We start from the raw sequence: 13,838 nt of genomic DNA, 5'->3' as shown, positions 1-13,838 counted from the left end.
AAAGCAATATTTAAAAAAACACTTATTAACCCACACTGGAGAACAATGTTTTCCTGCTCAGTCTGTGGCCACAGATTCGCTACAATAGCCCAATTAAAAAGCTACACAATTCAAAAACCTGAAAAGAAGACTTAACAACCCGCAGAGGAGAAAAGCCCTTTTTTGCTCGATTTGTGGCAGGAATATCTTAAAAACACAATTACCCACACGTCAGAAACCTTTTTCCTCCTCAGCTTCTTGCCAGAGATTTTGTCGTAAGGATAGACTTAAAAGACGCAAATGTGTTGTAATAAGCAGTGGCCAATCACGGCTTTGCTTGCTTTTTCAAATTCTGTATGAAAGATCATTGTAATCGAAGTATAATTGTATTTTGCATTCTGAAATTCTTGTTTACACTTTTTAATCTGTAATTTAACGTGTCATCTTTTTGGTAGTTTCAATAAAGCTCTCTTTTTGGTGAAAAATACTTTTTGGGTCTTTTTGTTGACAAAATCAGCCTTCCAAATTCAAAGGTAACAAAAAAGTGAAGCGTTATTTGCTCAGATTTAATGAATACATTAATTGGAACAATTTGACAAATTATTATATAAAAGATTGTTTTCTTTCTACAGGTGTGAAAATACGGTAACTTCATGTCTGTAATTAACGGTAAATTGTTTTTATCTTTTTGATGTTGAAGGGGATAATTGATAGAAATATAACTAGATTTTTATTTTATGTGTAACTATTGGAAAAACATTGAGTAAGAAAGTTTTATAGGAGATGATAGACAAACTACAAAGGGAATGTAATGTTAAATGTTTGCAAAAAACTACTAGATTGGGGTATTATTTACATTATTGAATGAATTTGGAGTTCTTGATCAGCATGCATTTTATGTGCCTTAATTGCTGTAAAGGGTACAAGCTTAATATATTAATCCTTGCCAACAGGGGAAGATGGTGGTTCAATTCTATTTAAAAATATACATATATTTATTTGTTTCTGAATGTGAATGTAACTATTGCAGGCAACGAGAGCCCTTTTTGTGTGCCAGGCCGGAGAGGTGTTTTTTTTAACTCCTGTGAAGAATCCAGCTTGGTTTTCCATTTGTATTTTTCCTTTTTTTTTAGGTTACACGGTCTTTCTATTGTTTTGGAATCAAGTCGACCTTATGTTCACTTCTGAGAAGTAAGTAAAGTTTGTATATGGAGGAAGCCAGTGTAGCTATTTATTACAGTACAGTAATACCTCGACATACGAGTGCCCCGACATACGAGCAATTTGAGATACGAGTAAATTTTCGAGCAAATATATATCTTGAGATATGAGACAAATGTTGATATACGAGCATACAGCGGACCCGAGAGGCTGCTCATAAGAACTTCATGCGTACTGTCTTTCCCGTCGCAAGGCCCTCGTGTAATGTCTCCACGAGCACTGGCCGAAGCGTTGCATTTTTTCAGTGTTTTTTTTCCCGTTAGCCAATGCGAATGGCGGAGGAGCTTGTTCTATAATACGAGAGGAGTATAGTACTTCTCGTTGGCAAATGGTCCTGTGTTATCCTATTGTGAGGACATTTGTGTGCATCATTTTGGGAATATTTTGAAGGGAAGACAAAATCGAACAAATGTCAATATTGACTGGCAAATAGAGCCAACACGGGAGAAGAAAGGTATCAAATGTCAAAAAAATTAGAATTAAGTTTAGTGTTAGGTTCGATTAAACTTATTTTTGAGTGTGTCTGCATCGTAATCCAAGTTTATTTAAATTAGTTTGTTATGTTACGAGCGTGTTGCCGTGCAAAAAGTATCTCTGTCTAATTTTACTACTATTAAACACATTTTAGTACTATTAAACCACTAGTTATTTGTTACTTTGTTAATAGATGGTGAATTAGAACAAATAAAAATATTTCTCCAATCCAATATCCTGTTTTTGGTGTTTTTTTTAGAGGCTTGGAATAAATTAATTTGTTTTTAGTTCATTTCAATGGGAAACGTTCGTTCGAGTTACGAGAATATCGACATGCGAGCTCAGTCCCGGAACAAATTATGCTCGTTTGGAGTATCCTACTTGACGATGGAGCCCATCCCCCACACAGTTCCTGTTGTTTTGTTTGGTCGGATATGCACTTTGCTACTAACATCTAGTGTTGTGCAGAACATTAATGCAGTCATGAAAAAATTGCATGAATCTGCTAATTGGGGTTAGTCATAATTTTAATTCGTGTGATAATTTTTTGTTCTTAGTTTGTCGAGATAATGATTTTAAACAAAAAAAGTCTGAACAAAGGCACAAATCAAAATACAACTAGAACAAAATAGCACTTCTCTACAAATCACATTTTTATAATGTCTAACAAAATTATGGTTCAAAAATTGAAAACCAAATACTAGACGGTATTTTTTTTAAATACAAAGTTCAAAAGGGAAACGGACACCTGAAAACCGCCTCGTCAGAATAATATAGATTAAAACACTCAGGAATTAACATCAACATACATATTACTTTTACGTTCATTGAACAAAGTCAGATGCTTGAGGACGTAAACACTGCAAAAATGCAAGCAGTGAAATTGTGTGAAAAAACCTTTAACCCAGATTAATATTAAATACTACATATTTAGTTGAGACAGAAACAGGAAGCTTTGCTAGCACAGAGCATCAAAGATTTGATTGAAAATCTTATTGTTCCTCTCCACATAAATCTTTAGTAAAAGGCGAAAGATTTGTGCGATTTGAAGAGAAGCAAGAGTGTATTGATGAAGAATTGACAGAACGAACTACGTCTATATCCGCAATAGTAGTTTAATACAGGCTAAAGCACTAAAAACTAGTGCGTGGTTCCAATCCATTGAGCAGCCAATCACATTGCAGAAGCTGTATTATGCAGCCAATCACGTTTCAGCACCTGTATGAGGCAGCCGGGGGATTGGAGAGCATTGTGATATAATATGATCCAGGGCATACGTGCATCCTTTGGGTGCAAATGGGTTGGACTTAATGGTGCAATGAAATTAGTAATTAAACCAAATGATCCAAAATGGAGGTGTGATCGTGAGCCCGAGCCCGTCTCTCTCACTGACTTTTTATTTTTTTAAATAGATGTTTATAACAATGTATAATGAAACTATGTGTTCACTAAACTAATGTTACACCCTGCATTCGATCTTGACACACAGGGGGAAATAATCAGAACAGTGAGATGTTGTTGTTTACTTCAATCCAACTTTTACTGTAATCAATTAACACAAAAACCCATAACATACAATTAAACCCATATATATACATTATCAACACGTTAGAACCCAAAACATAATGTACAATTACACCTATATATATATATAAATATATATATTAGCAACACTTTAGAACCCAAAACACAATGCACACACACGGTCATAACTTGTTATATCTTTTCCTTTTACAACTTCTAGTAGTCCTACTATTATTCAACAGGGTAAACAATGCAATATCAATAATATAAAATCCTTTCTATGACCGTTATAGACGATAATGGTGGCCGAAGGTAGCGTGCTAAATGCTATTCCATGTGCGTGACCCGAGACTCACATTCACGCCCGTAATTCAAAAGTAAATAAACATTAATAACCATTATCTCTTTTCTCACACGCTAAACAGTGTATATTACAAACCCCAAACTCAAACAGCCTTTACAACAAACAGCATACCTTGACACACAGGGGGAAATAATCAGAACAGTGAGATGTTTTTGTTACTTCAATCCAACTTTTACTGTAATGATTCAACACACCTCCCGTGCCTCAAGCTATTTGCTAAGACATCAATAATCGAATACCGATCTTCTTTAACATGCCCCACACTTGCCATGTGGATCCAAGGATCAACAATCGAACACCGATACACACATTCAATCCAAACTCGTTGTGCATTCTCAACATTCAATCATTAATAAATCAAACACTAGTATGTCACACTAATAGATCAAACACTCTAGTATGTCACACTCTCCCCCACAAAAACAAATGTCGTCCCGACATCAGTATATTCCAAATATCTTCCCCTTGTTGGTTGTAATGCTGAACAGTCTAGCGAACTTGTCATTTCACATCCTCTTCTGTAAGCTGATACTCATGAAAACTCCAGGCGGCAAGGGCCACAGTTCAAATATAATCCACAACTCGTACGGTCCACGTTCACTGGATGGAAACTGTAATCACAGTCGGTAACAGTCCATGTTCGCATAATACATGTCACCCTTGTAGGCTCAAGCCTGTTGGAGTCCATACATAAAGGGTGGTTGAATGTAATATGGCTGCAGGTGTACTAACCAAGGAACCACTCCTGGTGCAGGGTAAGCAGGTAGCAGCTGATGTGGTGACTGGGTACTATAACAGGAGGGGACACCAAGCTGATCATAGGTCGTTCGTCGTGGTGGATGTCTCTCCCTTCTTGGCCGTTCATAAGTCAACGCCTCAGGTTCATTCACACCGGTTGGCGGAGAGGTCTCTGATAAATGATCATCACGAGGATCTTCAACAGCCAGATTTGTTCCCTCACCAGGCAGGTCCTCCCGCTGATAGTCATCTTCTCGTTGTACTGGTCCGGAAGCAGGGCCCTTCACTCCGAGTCTCTGATTCGCTGACAGTGGCCTGTGCTTAGACTCCATCCCTTGGGCATCTCTCTCATTTAGCACCTGGAGGGGCTCGTAGTGAAAGTCATCTTCATAACCACTGTCTTGGTCTGTCTCTTGAAGATGAGATACCGGCTGCTGTTTATTTCTCTCCATACTCTTGTCAATTTTTCCTCCTTCTGGTGTCAGGTTTTTTTTCAGAATGCGCTATCCTGGTTGTAGCACGGAGCTCCTCACTTTGGTGTCATAGTGCTTTTTACCTAGTTCTGCAGCTTTTCGTACACTCACGGTGGCAATGGTGTACGCCTCCTCCATCCCTTGTCTCTATTTCTCCACTTTGGCCTTGTATAACTCCAGCTTGTCAGCTTTGATTGCGCGTTCTCTCAGCGCATCCAGTTCATCGCGATAGGCGCGGGCTGCACGGGCGTCTACGAGCAGCTTCAAGTTCCCCTGCTGGAGCCTCTTTATTTCTTCCTCCATGTTTTCCTGCTGGTGTCTGTTGTCGAGCAGTTGTTCATTCCTCTCTTCTAGCTCTTGTCTAAGTCGTCTGATCTTTGCCTTTGAATCGGCAGGTTCCACCATCAGGTGTTGCCAAGTTCCCACCTGCTGCTGTTGCATGCTGGGAGGATTGACGATGGCCAGTGGACTGGGTGTGCCACAAAGCACACGAACCACACCTTCCCTTCCCTGAGTTAGCTCTGCTATAGTCTCTTCTTTTAGTGGTCTGCCTCCTCGGATTTTACATCCAGCTTGGAAATGTTCTCCACTCCCACACCGATAACAATGTGTGCACTTCACATCTCGCCCTCCCTGCTGACAAGCAAAACACCTTCTTGGGACATAAGCAGGGCGGCGAGTGTTCCAGGGGGGTGCTGGGGGCTTGCTGTAGTAATTTTGTTTTGCAGAAGGTGGCTGGGGCTTCCGAACTGGTCTTCTAAATGAAGGTGGGAGGTAGGACTGAGGCTGAAACATAGCCTGCTGTAGTGTCTCTCTGATCTGAGCTATCTCTGCACCGAGATCTTTAAGAGAAGCAACACTTGCCTTAAGTTCAGTCAACTCCGCTCGTACCTCACGGGACACTTTTGGTTTTTCTTCTCCAGGGCAATTGGTAGGTCGTAGTTCTTCTAAGTGCACCTTGCTAATATGTGTCGCTGCCTGTGGGGTACTAAACTTCTTTTTATTTCTCCTTTCTGTTTCATTAGCACAGGCTACATTTAACCGCTCTAGCAAAAGCTCATCTGAAGTCTTACAGTTCAGCAAGAGAGGCTGCATATCTACTCTAACACTGTCACTCTGGAGACCAGTGAGTATCGTGTGCAAGCACATACGCTGGACTAAACTTGGGTTGTACTGGATTCCTGATTCTGATTCTCGAGATGCAAACAGTACCTTCTGCCTAAGAACTAAGACTCGCATTAAGAAACTTTGAGGAGTCTCTTTGATATGCTGCACTTCTGAAGCTAACTGCACATAGAGGTCGGTAGCACTCCTTTCCTGAAAATGAGCGCGTAGGATGCGTTTGAGTGTGGGAAGAGTGAGGTTAGGTTTCTCTTCCAAATAATTACGTAGCTGCAAACTGGGGGAGATAGCTCTGATAACTGCATCAATAATTTCCACATCTAAGTAACCCCTATTCAGTCCATTTTCAATTTGATGAACAAGGCTGGAGAATGTCAGCTTGTCCCTCTGGCCTGGTTCACCTATTTGGCCGGCAATTTTGAAGTCCTTGCGCCAGTATGAGCTTGGCTGGGGCTGGGGAGACACACCCCCTTGAGGGTCCGCAGCATCTGGTAGCTGGGGCAAAGTTATTGGAGTCTCTTCCAATCTTGATCCTTGCTTTTCGTTTTCATCTCTTTTGACTTCATGCTTCATATCTGATATTTTATCTTTCAGTTTCAACAATTCAGACATGCCTTCATCCTGCAGTTCCTCTAGTTCTTCTCTTTCTAGGTACTTTACAATGTGAGCCACTAATGATAGACGCGATTTCCGTTTAACACTTCTTAATATGTTAAGAAAATCACATATTTCCAGTAGGTTATTTTCCGTCAGGTTGTTCAATGTTCCTACCACCTCTTCGAGTAACTGTTCCATTTTGTTGACGATCTAGGAGCTCTGTTGACTGTACAGGAGTGAACTCTGAACTGGCACGTCTTTACTGTCCCTCTGATGATCTCGTAGGCCTCAGATGACAAGTACTCAACCGCCAACTTCCAGTTCTTCTTAAACAGCAACACCTCCTCTCACTGCCATCTGCCTGGTTTGTAGTGTTTGGGGGGATTTAGCTGGCTCAGAATTCAGTGAGCAGGTCTTGGACACTGGACATCTGAACAGCAATCCCAGCGGTGCCTCCAAAATGTTACACCCTGCATTTGATCTTGACACACAGGGGGAAATAATCAGAACAGTGAGATGTTGTTGTTACTTCAATCCAACTTTTACTGTAATGATTCAACACATCTCCCGTGCCTCAAGCTATTTGTTAAGACATCAATAATCGAATACCGATCTTCTTTAACATGCCCCACACTTGCCATGTGGATCCAAGGATCAACAATCGACCACCGATACACCCATTCAATCCAAACTCGTTATACCTTCTTTACATGCAATCGTTAATAAATCAAACACTCTAGTATGTCACACTTACAACACATATAGAATATTCCATAATAATTCTAACAATATATGTATATATATATATATATATATATACATACATATATATATATATATATATATATATATATATGTGTGTGTTGAACGCTGTGCTTTTATGTTAGAGTTATTGGCATTAATAAAAGCCATTTTAATGCCCCGGCAGTCTCAAGTTGGCCCTGCAGGTCAGGTTTTGTCCCGACTCCTCCCGGCGGGGCGCCCAGCTGTAATTGGCCCGGAGGAACCGGGCCCCCGCCTCCCCGACGACGCCGCTCAGCTGATTGGAGGAATGAATGAGTGAGTGAGCGAGGCACTGGACAGCCCGGCCGATGTCCCGCCCTCCAGAGCCGTATACCTCACCGTGATTGGTTCATTCAGCTCCGAACACAACAAGTGTCATTAATATCAATGTTGCGGGCGGGCCGCGCGAACATTCATCTTTCATAATTAAGACGTATTAAAACGGGTCCTGCTAATTATCGTCCCGAGGGCCGCGAGTTTGATCTTTCTTAACAAAAATCTTCCTAGAAAGCCAAACTATTGATTCATTCAAGGTAAGTTATTTGTTATTATTTGAACTAACCCAGAATCACAATGGGGATTATTTGTTATGATCAGTTATTTTCGTTGTGTAATAAACATGACTCTTCTCTCTCGAAACTTGAATACAAAGTAAGTATAAAAGCTTTTCTATCTGCAGATGAAGAAATTGAAGTTAGACAAAAAAAGGACGTTTCCTGCAGGAGACATGCAGGGCTCGGTTCTGAGCGCGGCCCAGCCGGACCCCGGAGCGCCCAACGACACCGACAACCAGGAGGAAACGGAAATGGTGGAGCTCAGACCTGAAAGTCCCTCTAACCTCGATCCTCCCAATTTGCCTGGGCCAGGGCTACCTGCGATCACGTGAGTACTTTGAAAGTGACTTTTTTTCTACAGGAAAAAGGAGGGAAATGTCATTTTTTATTTTTTTTATTTTTGTGTGTTTCGGGACAGTCCGACGTTTGACTTGAATAGCCTGTTCAAAGCGGCGGCCGGAGGAGACGTCCTCAGCTTGGAAGGCCTTTACGACTACTTGGACCAAAACACGAAGAAACTCAGCGACTCTGAGTGTGAGTGTTAACGCAAACACTTCTCTATTTCCATCTATTTTTGGGATACATTAATGCCGTTGCCAACAACAAGACAAAAGCCACATACTGGTGAAAGAAATCAATTCAGTTTTTTATCATCAACCATTATTGTAGTTTTAAAGATGTAACTATATCATTAACTAATACATGTTAATACATCAATGAAATGTTAGGCTAGTTTTCTTTAAAAAAAAAAGCTTTTATTTGTTAAAAAAATTGATCACGTATAGTAAGGCTTTTTTCCTTTTAAAAAAAGACCATGTAAAGTAAGGCTTTTTTTTTTGTTCAAAAAATGACCATGTATAGTAAGGCTTTTTTAAAAAAAAGACTATATATAGTAACGCTATTTCCCCCCAAAAAAAGACGGCAAGGCTTTTTTCCTTTAAAAAAAAGACCATGTATGGTAAGGCTTTTTTTTTCGTTCAAAAAATGACCATGTATAGTAAGGCTTTTTTAAAAAAAGACTATATATAGTAACGCTATTTCCCCCCCCAAAAAGACGGCAAGGCTTTTTTCCTTTAAAAAAAAGACCATGTATGGTAAGGCTTTTTTTTTCGTTCAAAAAATGACCATGTATAGTAAGGCTTTTTTAAAAAAAAGACTATATATAGTAACGCTATTTCCCCCCCAAAAAAGACGGCAAGGCTTTTTTCCTTTAAAAAAAAGACCATGTATGGTAAGGCTTTTTTTTTCGTTCAAAAAATGACCATGTATAGTAAGGCTTTTTAAAAAAAAGACTATATATAGTAACGCTATTTCCCCCCCAAAAAAGACGGCAAGGCTTTTTTCCTTTAAAAAAAAAGACCATGTATGGTAAGGCTTTTTTTTTCGTTCAAAAAATGACCATGTAGAGGGCTATTTAAAAAAAAGTCCATGCTTAGTTAGGCTTTTTTCCTTGAAGACCATATACTATAGTAACGCTATTTTCCTATAAAAAAAGACCATGTATCGTAAGGCTTTTTTTTCGTTCAAAAAAATGACCATGCAAGACAGCCTGTCCTCCCAGTTTGACCCATAAAAAATGTTTGTCCCGCAGACCAGACGTGCGGGGAAACGGCTCTGATGAAGGCTCTGCTCAACCTCCGAGGTGGCACAAATCCCACCGTCGAATCCCTCATCAACGTCTCAGAGAGGATGGGTGACATTGAAGCGTTTGTCAACGCGGCTTACACCAACATGTATAACAAAGGTCAGTTTGCATACTCCGCCAAGCATTCATTTTGCATCCATTGTAGAAATGTTTTTCGCCGACGGTAAACAGGGCAGACGGCACTGCACATCGCCATAGAGCGAAGGAGCCTCAGCTACGTCAAGCTTCTGCTCAGCAAAGGAGCCGACGTCCACGCTAAGGCTTCGGGCCAATTCTTTCAGCCGCATGACGGGCAAATCTTCTACTTTGGTGAGTGCGCCGGACTCCACTTTTCACTTTCACCATTTGAGTTTGTCAAATGAACACTCTTCTTAGTTTTTTCTTACTAACTTGTGTGTTGTTTGTCGGTATGGTCTCTTTTGGGAGACCAAGAGAGGGAATGAAGAATATGACATATTTTATTCCTTCATTTTATTGTAGCTGTTGCATTTTTGATATAGTACCACAGTAGGATTGAAACTATTGTTCTCAACTCATTTACAATGAACAAAAGGTCTTTTGTCTGAGTTTCTGCTTCAAGGTGTGGTCCAGGTGATAAGTGGTCCAGGTGACAAGTGGTCCCGGTGATAAGTGGTCCAGATGAAACCAGAGACAAAGGGATCCCCGCGGAGAGGGCGATGGTCCAGATGATACCAGAAACAAAGGAATTCCTGCGGAGGGAGCGACCAAGCCAGACGTGGATTCGTGGACAAGCAGATCTCAGGGGAGGACACCCCTCCAGAATCGTCGTGGGACAGTCCGAATATCATTAGAATCAGCGAATGAATATTCATTTTTGTTTAACTATAACTGTGCAAACGCGGGTGTGGACCGTTGTCTTTTCATCCTCCACTGTGCATTACGACGCGCAGCTGGTTTACTATTATTTGGGAGGGGGCCCGGAGCTCTGTAAGGATCAATTTCTGGAATAAACCATCTGTGGAGTAACTCGCAAACCCTGGTTTCTTCCTTCGATGCTGAACGCGCACATTTGTTAGATGAGATCAGACTGAGTTAAGGAATTAGGGATAGGTGCTAAAACTGTACGTATGTATGTATGTATGTATGTATGTATGTATGTATGTATGCACGTATGCACGTATGCACGTATGCACGTATGCACGTATGCACGTATGCACGTATGCACGTATGCACGTATGCACGTATGCACGTATGCACGTATGCACGTATGCACGTATGCACGTATGCACGTATGCACGCACGTACGTATATATATATATATATATATGTATATATATATATATATATATATATATATATATATATACACATATATATATATATATACATATATACATATATATACAGTGGTACCTCGAGATACGAGCTTAATCCGTTCCGGAACTGAGCTCGTATGACGAGGTTCTCGTAACTCGAACGAACGTTTCCCATTGAAATGAATGGGAAACAAATTAATTCGTTACAACTATCTGAAGAAAACACCAAAAACAGGATATTGGATTGGAAAACATGTTTTATTTCTTATAATTCACCATCTATTAACAAAGTAATAAATAACGAGTGGTTTGATAGTAATAATGTGTTTAATAGGAGTAAAATTAGACACATTTCGCGGAGGGGAGAGAACAACACACACGGAGGCGGAGGGGGACTGTTCGGGGTGACTTTCTCCACGGCAACATTGCACTCTTAAACGAACAAACAAATTTAAATTAACTTGGATAACTAAAAAAACAGACACTCAACCTTTAATGTAACTTCAAACAAAACTAAATTCTAAATTAGTTGTAATCTTTTTTACCTTACTTAGTTCTACGGGTTGACACCACCTGGCCGCTCCGCCGAAGTCTTCAAAACAAACGCATCAAGCGTTGTTTTGTTTTTGTCTACCCTTCAAAATATTTCGATAATGTCGAATACAAATGTCATCATAATACGATGATGCGCGACCACTTGCCAGTTTGTCAGGGTGAGTCTTTTCAATAAAATCCGAAACCTCTTGCCACTTCGCGAGCATGTTTTTGATATCTTTTGTAGCCGCCTCTTCCACCGCCTCCTCGCGACTAAGTTCCGGCAACAAATGTTCACGCTCCTGTAGGTCGATTAAATCCTGTCCGCCTGGGCATTTTTTTCCAAAAAAGACCAGTTTCATCGCAGTTGAAAACTTGCTGGGGGGTGTAATTTTCCTGGGCGATAATCAAGGCAAATGTCTTAATAAATTCCACCGCAGCTTTCGAATTGCAACTCGCCGCTTCTCCGTGTCGGATTACAGAGTGTATTCCAGATCGTTTTTTAAATTTTTCGAACCAGCCATGACTCGCTTTAAATGTTTGTGAAGTTGTTGAAGGCTCTCCTTTCGTTGATATCAAATCTATGTAAATTCGGCTGGCTTTTTCACAAATGGTAGACTCGGCCAGGCTATCTCCTGCTAATTGTTTATCTTTTATCCACAATAAAAGAAGGTTCTCCATCTCGTCGTGAATGTCACTGCGCCGGTGGGAAATGATAGATAGTCCTTTGGTCGGCCTCTTCTCCTTAATTGCGTCCCTCTGCTTAAGGATGGAGGATATGGTTGACGTATTCCTCTCGTATTGCCGAGCGAGCTCGGTAACACGTACCCCACGCTCATGTTTTTCAATTATTTCGCGTTTCATGTCCATTGTCAACGGTCGCCTTTTCTTAGCAAAACTTTGCCGATCCATTGTAATACGTATTGTTTACCTGGTATGTAAATGTAGACCAAGTGGGGGGAAAACGCGTGTGGAAATGCAAAGTCCGCCCACCAGTGCTCGTAGACATATTTTTTACACGAAAGAGATGCAAAAACAAAAAAATGCCATGGCGACCTGGCTTGGTCGCATCATGAAATTTTGACCGCATCACGGGCGAATTATTCGATCGAAATTTCCCCCGTAAGACGAGCATTCCGTATGACGAACGGTCGTATGACGAGGTACCACTGTACCAAGATGGTATGTATGTGGATTCCAAGATGGCGCCGTTCACGCGGGAGCCAGTGGAAGTAGCTCTGTACACTCTTGTTTTTCGTTATTTACAGCCCTCCTATCTTTTTTTAATTACATTTTAATATTTCTTAATACATTCCTTTTTACTTTACTTTGTACTTTATACTTTAATGTTTTTACAACTTTTCTTGTTCTGTTAGCCTGGCTTTTTTCGGCTACTTCTTTTTTTGGAACCATTTCAGCCATGCCTACGCTGTCACACACATGGGACTAGCTGTTACAATACGCAGCGGAAGGAGCAACACCTCGATGCCGCCGGCGATTCAGAGCTGAACAAAAGTGCCGGGAGAAGAGGCAATGCTTCTCACCAACTGTTCCATCGTGGGATAAGATGGAAGAGCTGTCGGCGCTTACTAGCAACAGAGTCGAGGGGCCCTACTCTGCTACTGTTGTCTTCAGCTCCAGACTACTGAGGAACTGTGCGGATAAGCTTGGAAGAGCGAATCTGCATATTCTCTACCTCGGTCACAGTCTGCAGAAGTTCCCCATCTTGTGGAAGACTTCCTGTGTGTGGTTCCAGTTTTTGTTTCCATTTTCCAGTTTCCATTTACTTTGATTTGCTTTGTTGTTGTGTGGCCTTTGCGACTGTACTGTCTAACTTATAATTATGCCTTTTCTTGCTACTGTCACAATGAAATTTCCCGAATACAGGATGAATAAAGTTACAAAGTTATCCAATACACATACATACATATACATACATACCAGTGGCGGGCGGTGCATTTTCTGGTAGCGCCTTCAACGTATCAATCCAACCCTCAAAAACTATTTTATGGCTATTAAACTGGAGCTTTTGAGACATTACAACCAGGCCAGGGGGGTGATTTTTTCCAGGAAAAGACACTGATGGACGTCAATGGTGAAACGGCAAAAATTAAACTGGGGTAAAATCCACTTCCTAGCAGCATTTTGTGATTAAATACAAACACTGGAGCTTAAATACAAACACTGGAGCTTTTCAGATATCAGAACTTGGCCCACAATTGAAATATTATTTAGGAATATAACCATATTTGTAATTTTACTCACCAAAAATCCTTTTTACACAATATCCATCCTCCTTTCTTTCTTCCTTCTTTCCTATCGACATCGAAGCTAATGATGAAAGTCGAGCCTGTCCTGTCATATTTCCGGCATAGTCCGTTTTGAAAATGGCATTAAATCAACACAACAATATACTATTTGCTTGTGGAGCTAAGTTAGCGCGCTGAAAGTGCCCCACTCACCATTTTCCCGGCTGTAACAGGCTTGCTAGCTTCGGAGTTGACCGCCCTTTCTTAATGATGTCCATTTTTTTCCTGAAAAAGTCCGTCTAGA

At 40.7% G+C, this 13,838-nt stretch overlaps 1 protein-coding gene and 1 non-coding gene across 2 annotated transcripts; one reads left to right on the top strand and one right to left on the bottom strand.

Annotated features, from left to right (window-relative positions):
* Positions 1-2,625: 2,625 nt before the first annotated feature.
* Positions 2,626-2,737, bottom strand: LOC144066430 (U5 spliceosomal RNA). The gene has a single exon (XR_013297595.1). It is a non-coding gene; the product is annotated as a U5 spliceosomal RNA (small nuclear RNA).
* A 4,756-nt stretch (positions 2,738-7,493) lies between these two features.
* Positions 7,494-10,469, top strand: LOC144065943 (transient receptor potential cation channel subfamily V member 4-like). Its single transcript, XM_077589189.1, has 5 exons — positions 7,494-7,808; positions 7,955-8,157; positions 8,248-8,363; positions 9,421-9,573; positions 9,646-10,469. The coding sequence occupies exons 2-5, from the start codon at positions 7,955-7,957 to the stop codon at positions 9,834-9,836; spliced, it is 663 nt and encodes a 220-aa protein (XP_077445315.1). The 5' UTR covers positions 7,494-7,808; the 3' UTR covers positions 9,837-10,469.
* The last annotated feature ends 3,369 nt before the right edge of the window (positions 10,470-13,838 follow it).

The sequence above is a fragment of the Stigmatopora argus genome, chromosome 20, assembly GCF_051989625.1.
Source record: "Stigmatopora argus isolate UIUO_Sarg chromosome 20, RoL_Sarg_1.0, whole genome shotgun sequence".
Taxonomy (NCBI): domain Eukaryota; kingdom Metazoa; phylum Chordata; class Actinopteri; order Syngnathiformes; family Syngnathidae; genus Stigmatopora; species Stigmatopora argus.
The sequence above is the reverse complement of the archived record's forward strand: the minus strand, read 5'-3'. Positions and strand labels throughout refer to the sequence as shown.

Bases quoted from the DNA above. Each gene is read 5' to 3' on its own strand.
- LOC144065943 (XM_077589189.1), top strand. From the start codon at position 7,955: ATGAAGAAATTGAAGTTAGACAAAAAAAGGACGTTTCCTGCAGGAGAC. The intron at 8,158-8,247 runs GTGAGTACTTTG...GTTTCGGGACAG, and splicing joins CCAGGGCTACCTGCGATCAC to TCCGACGTTTGACTTGAATA. The intron at 9,574-9,645 runs GTCAGTTTGCAT...GACGGTAAACAG, and splicing joins CACCAACATGTATAACAAAG to GGCAGACGGCACTGCACATC.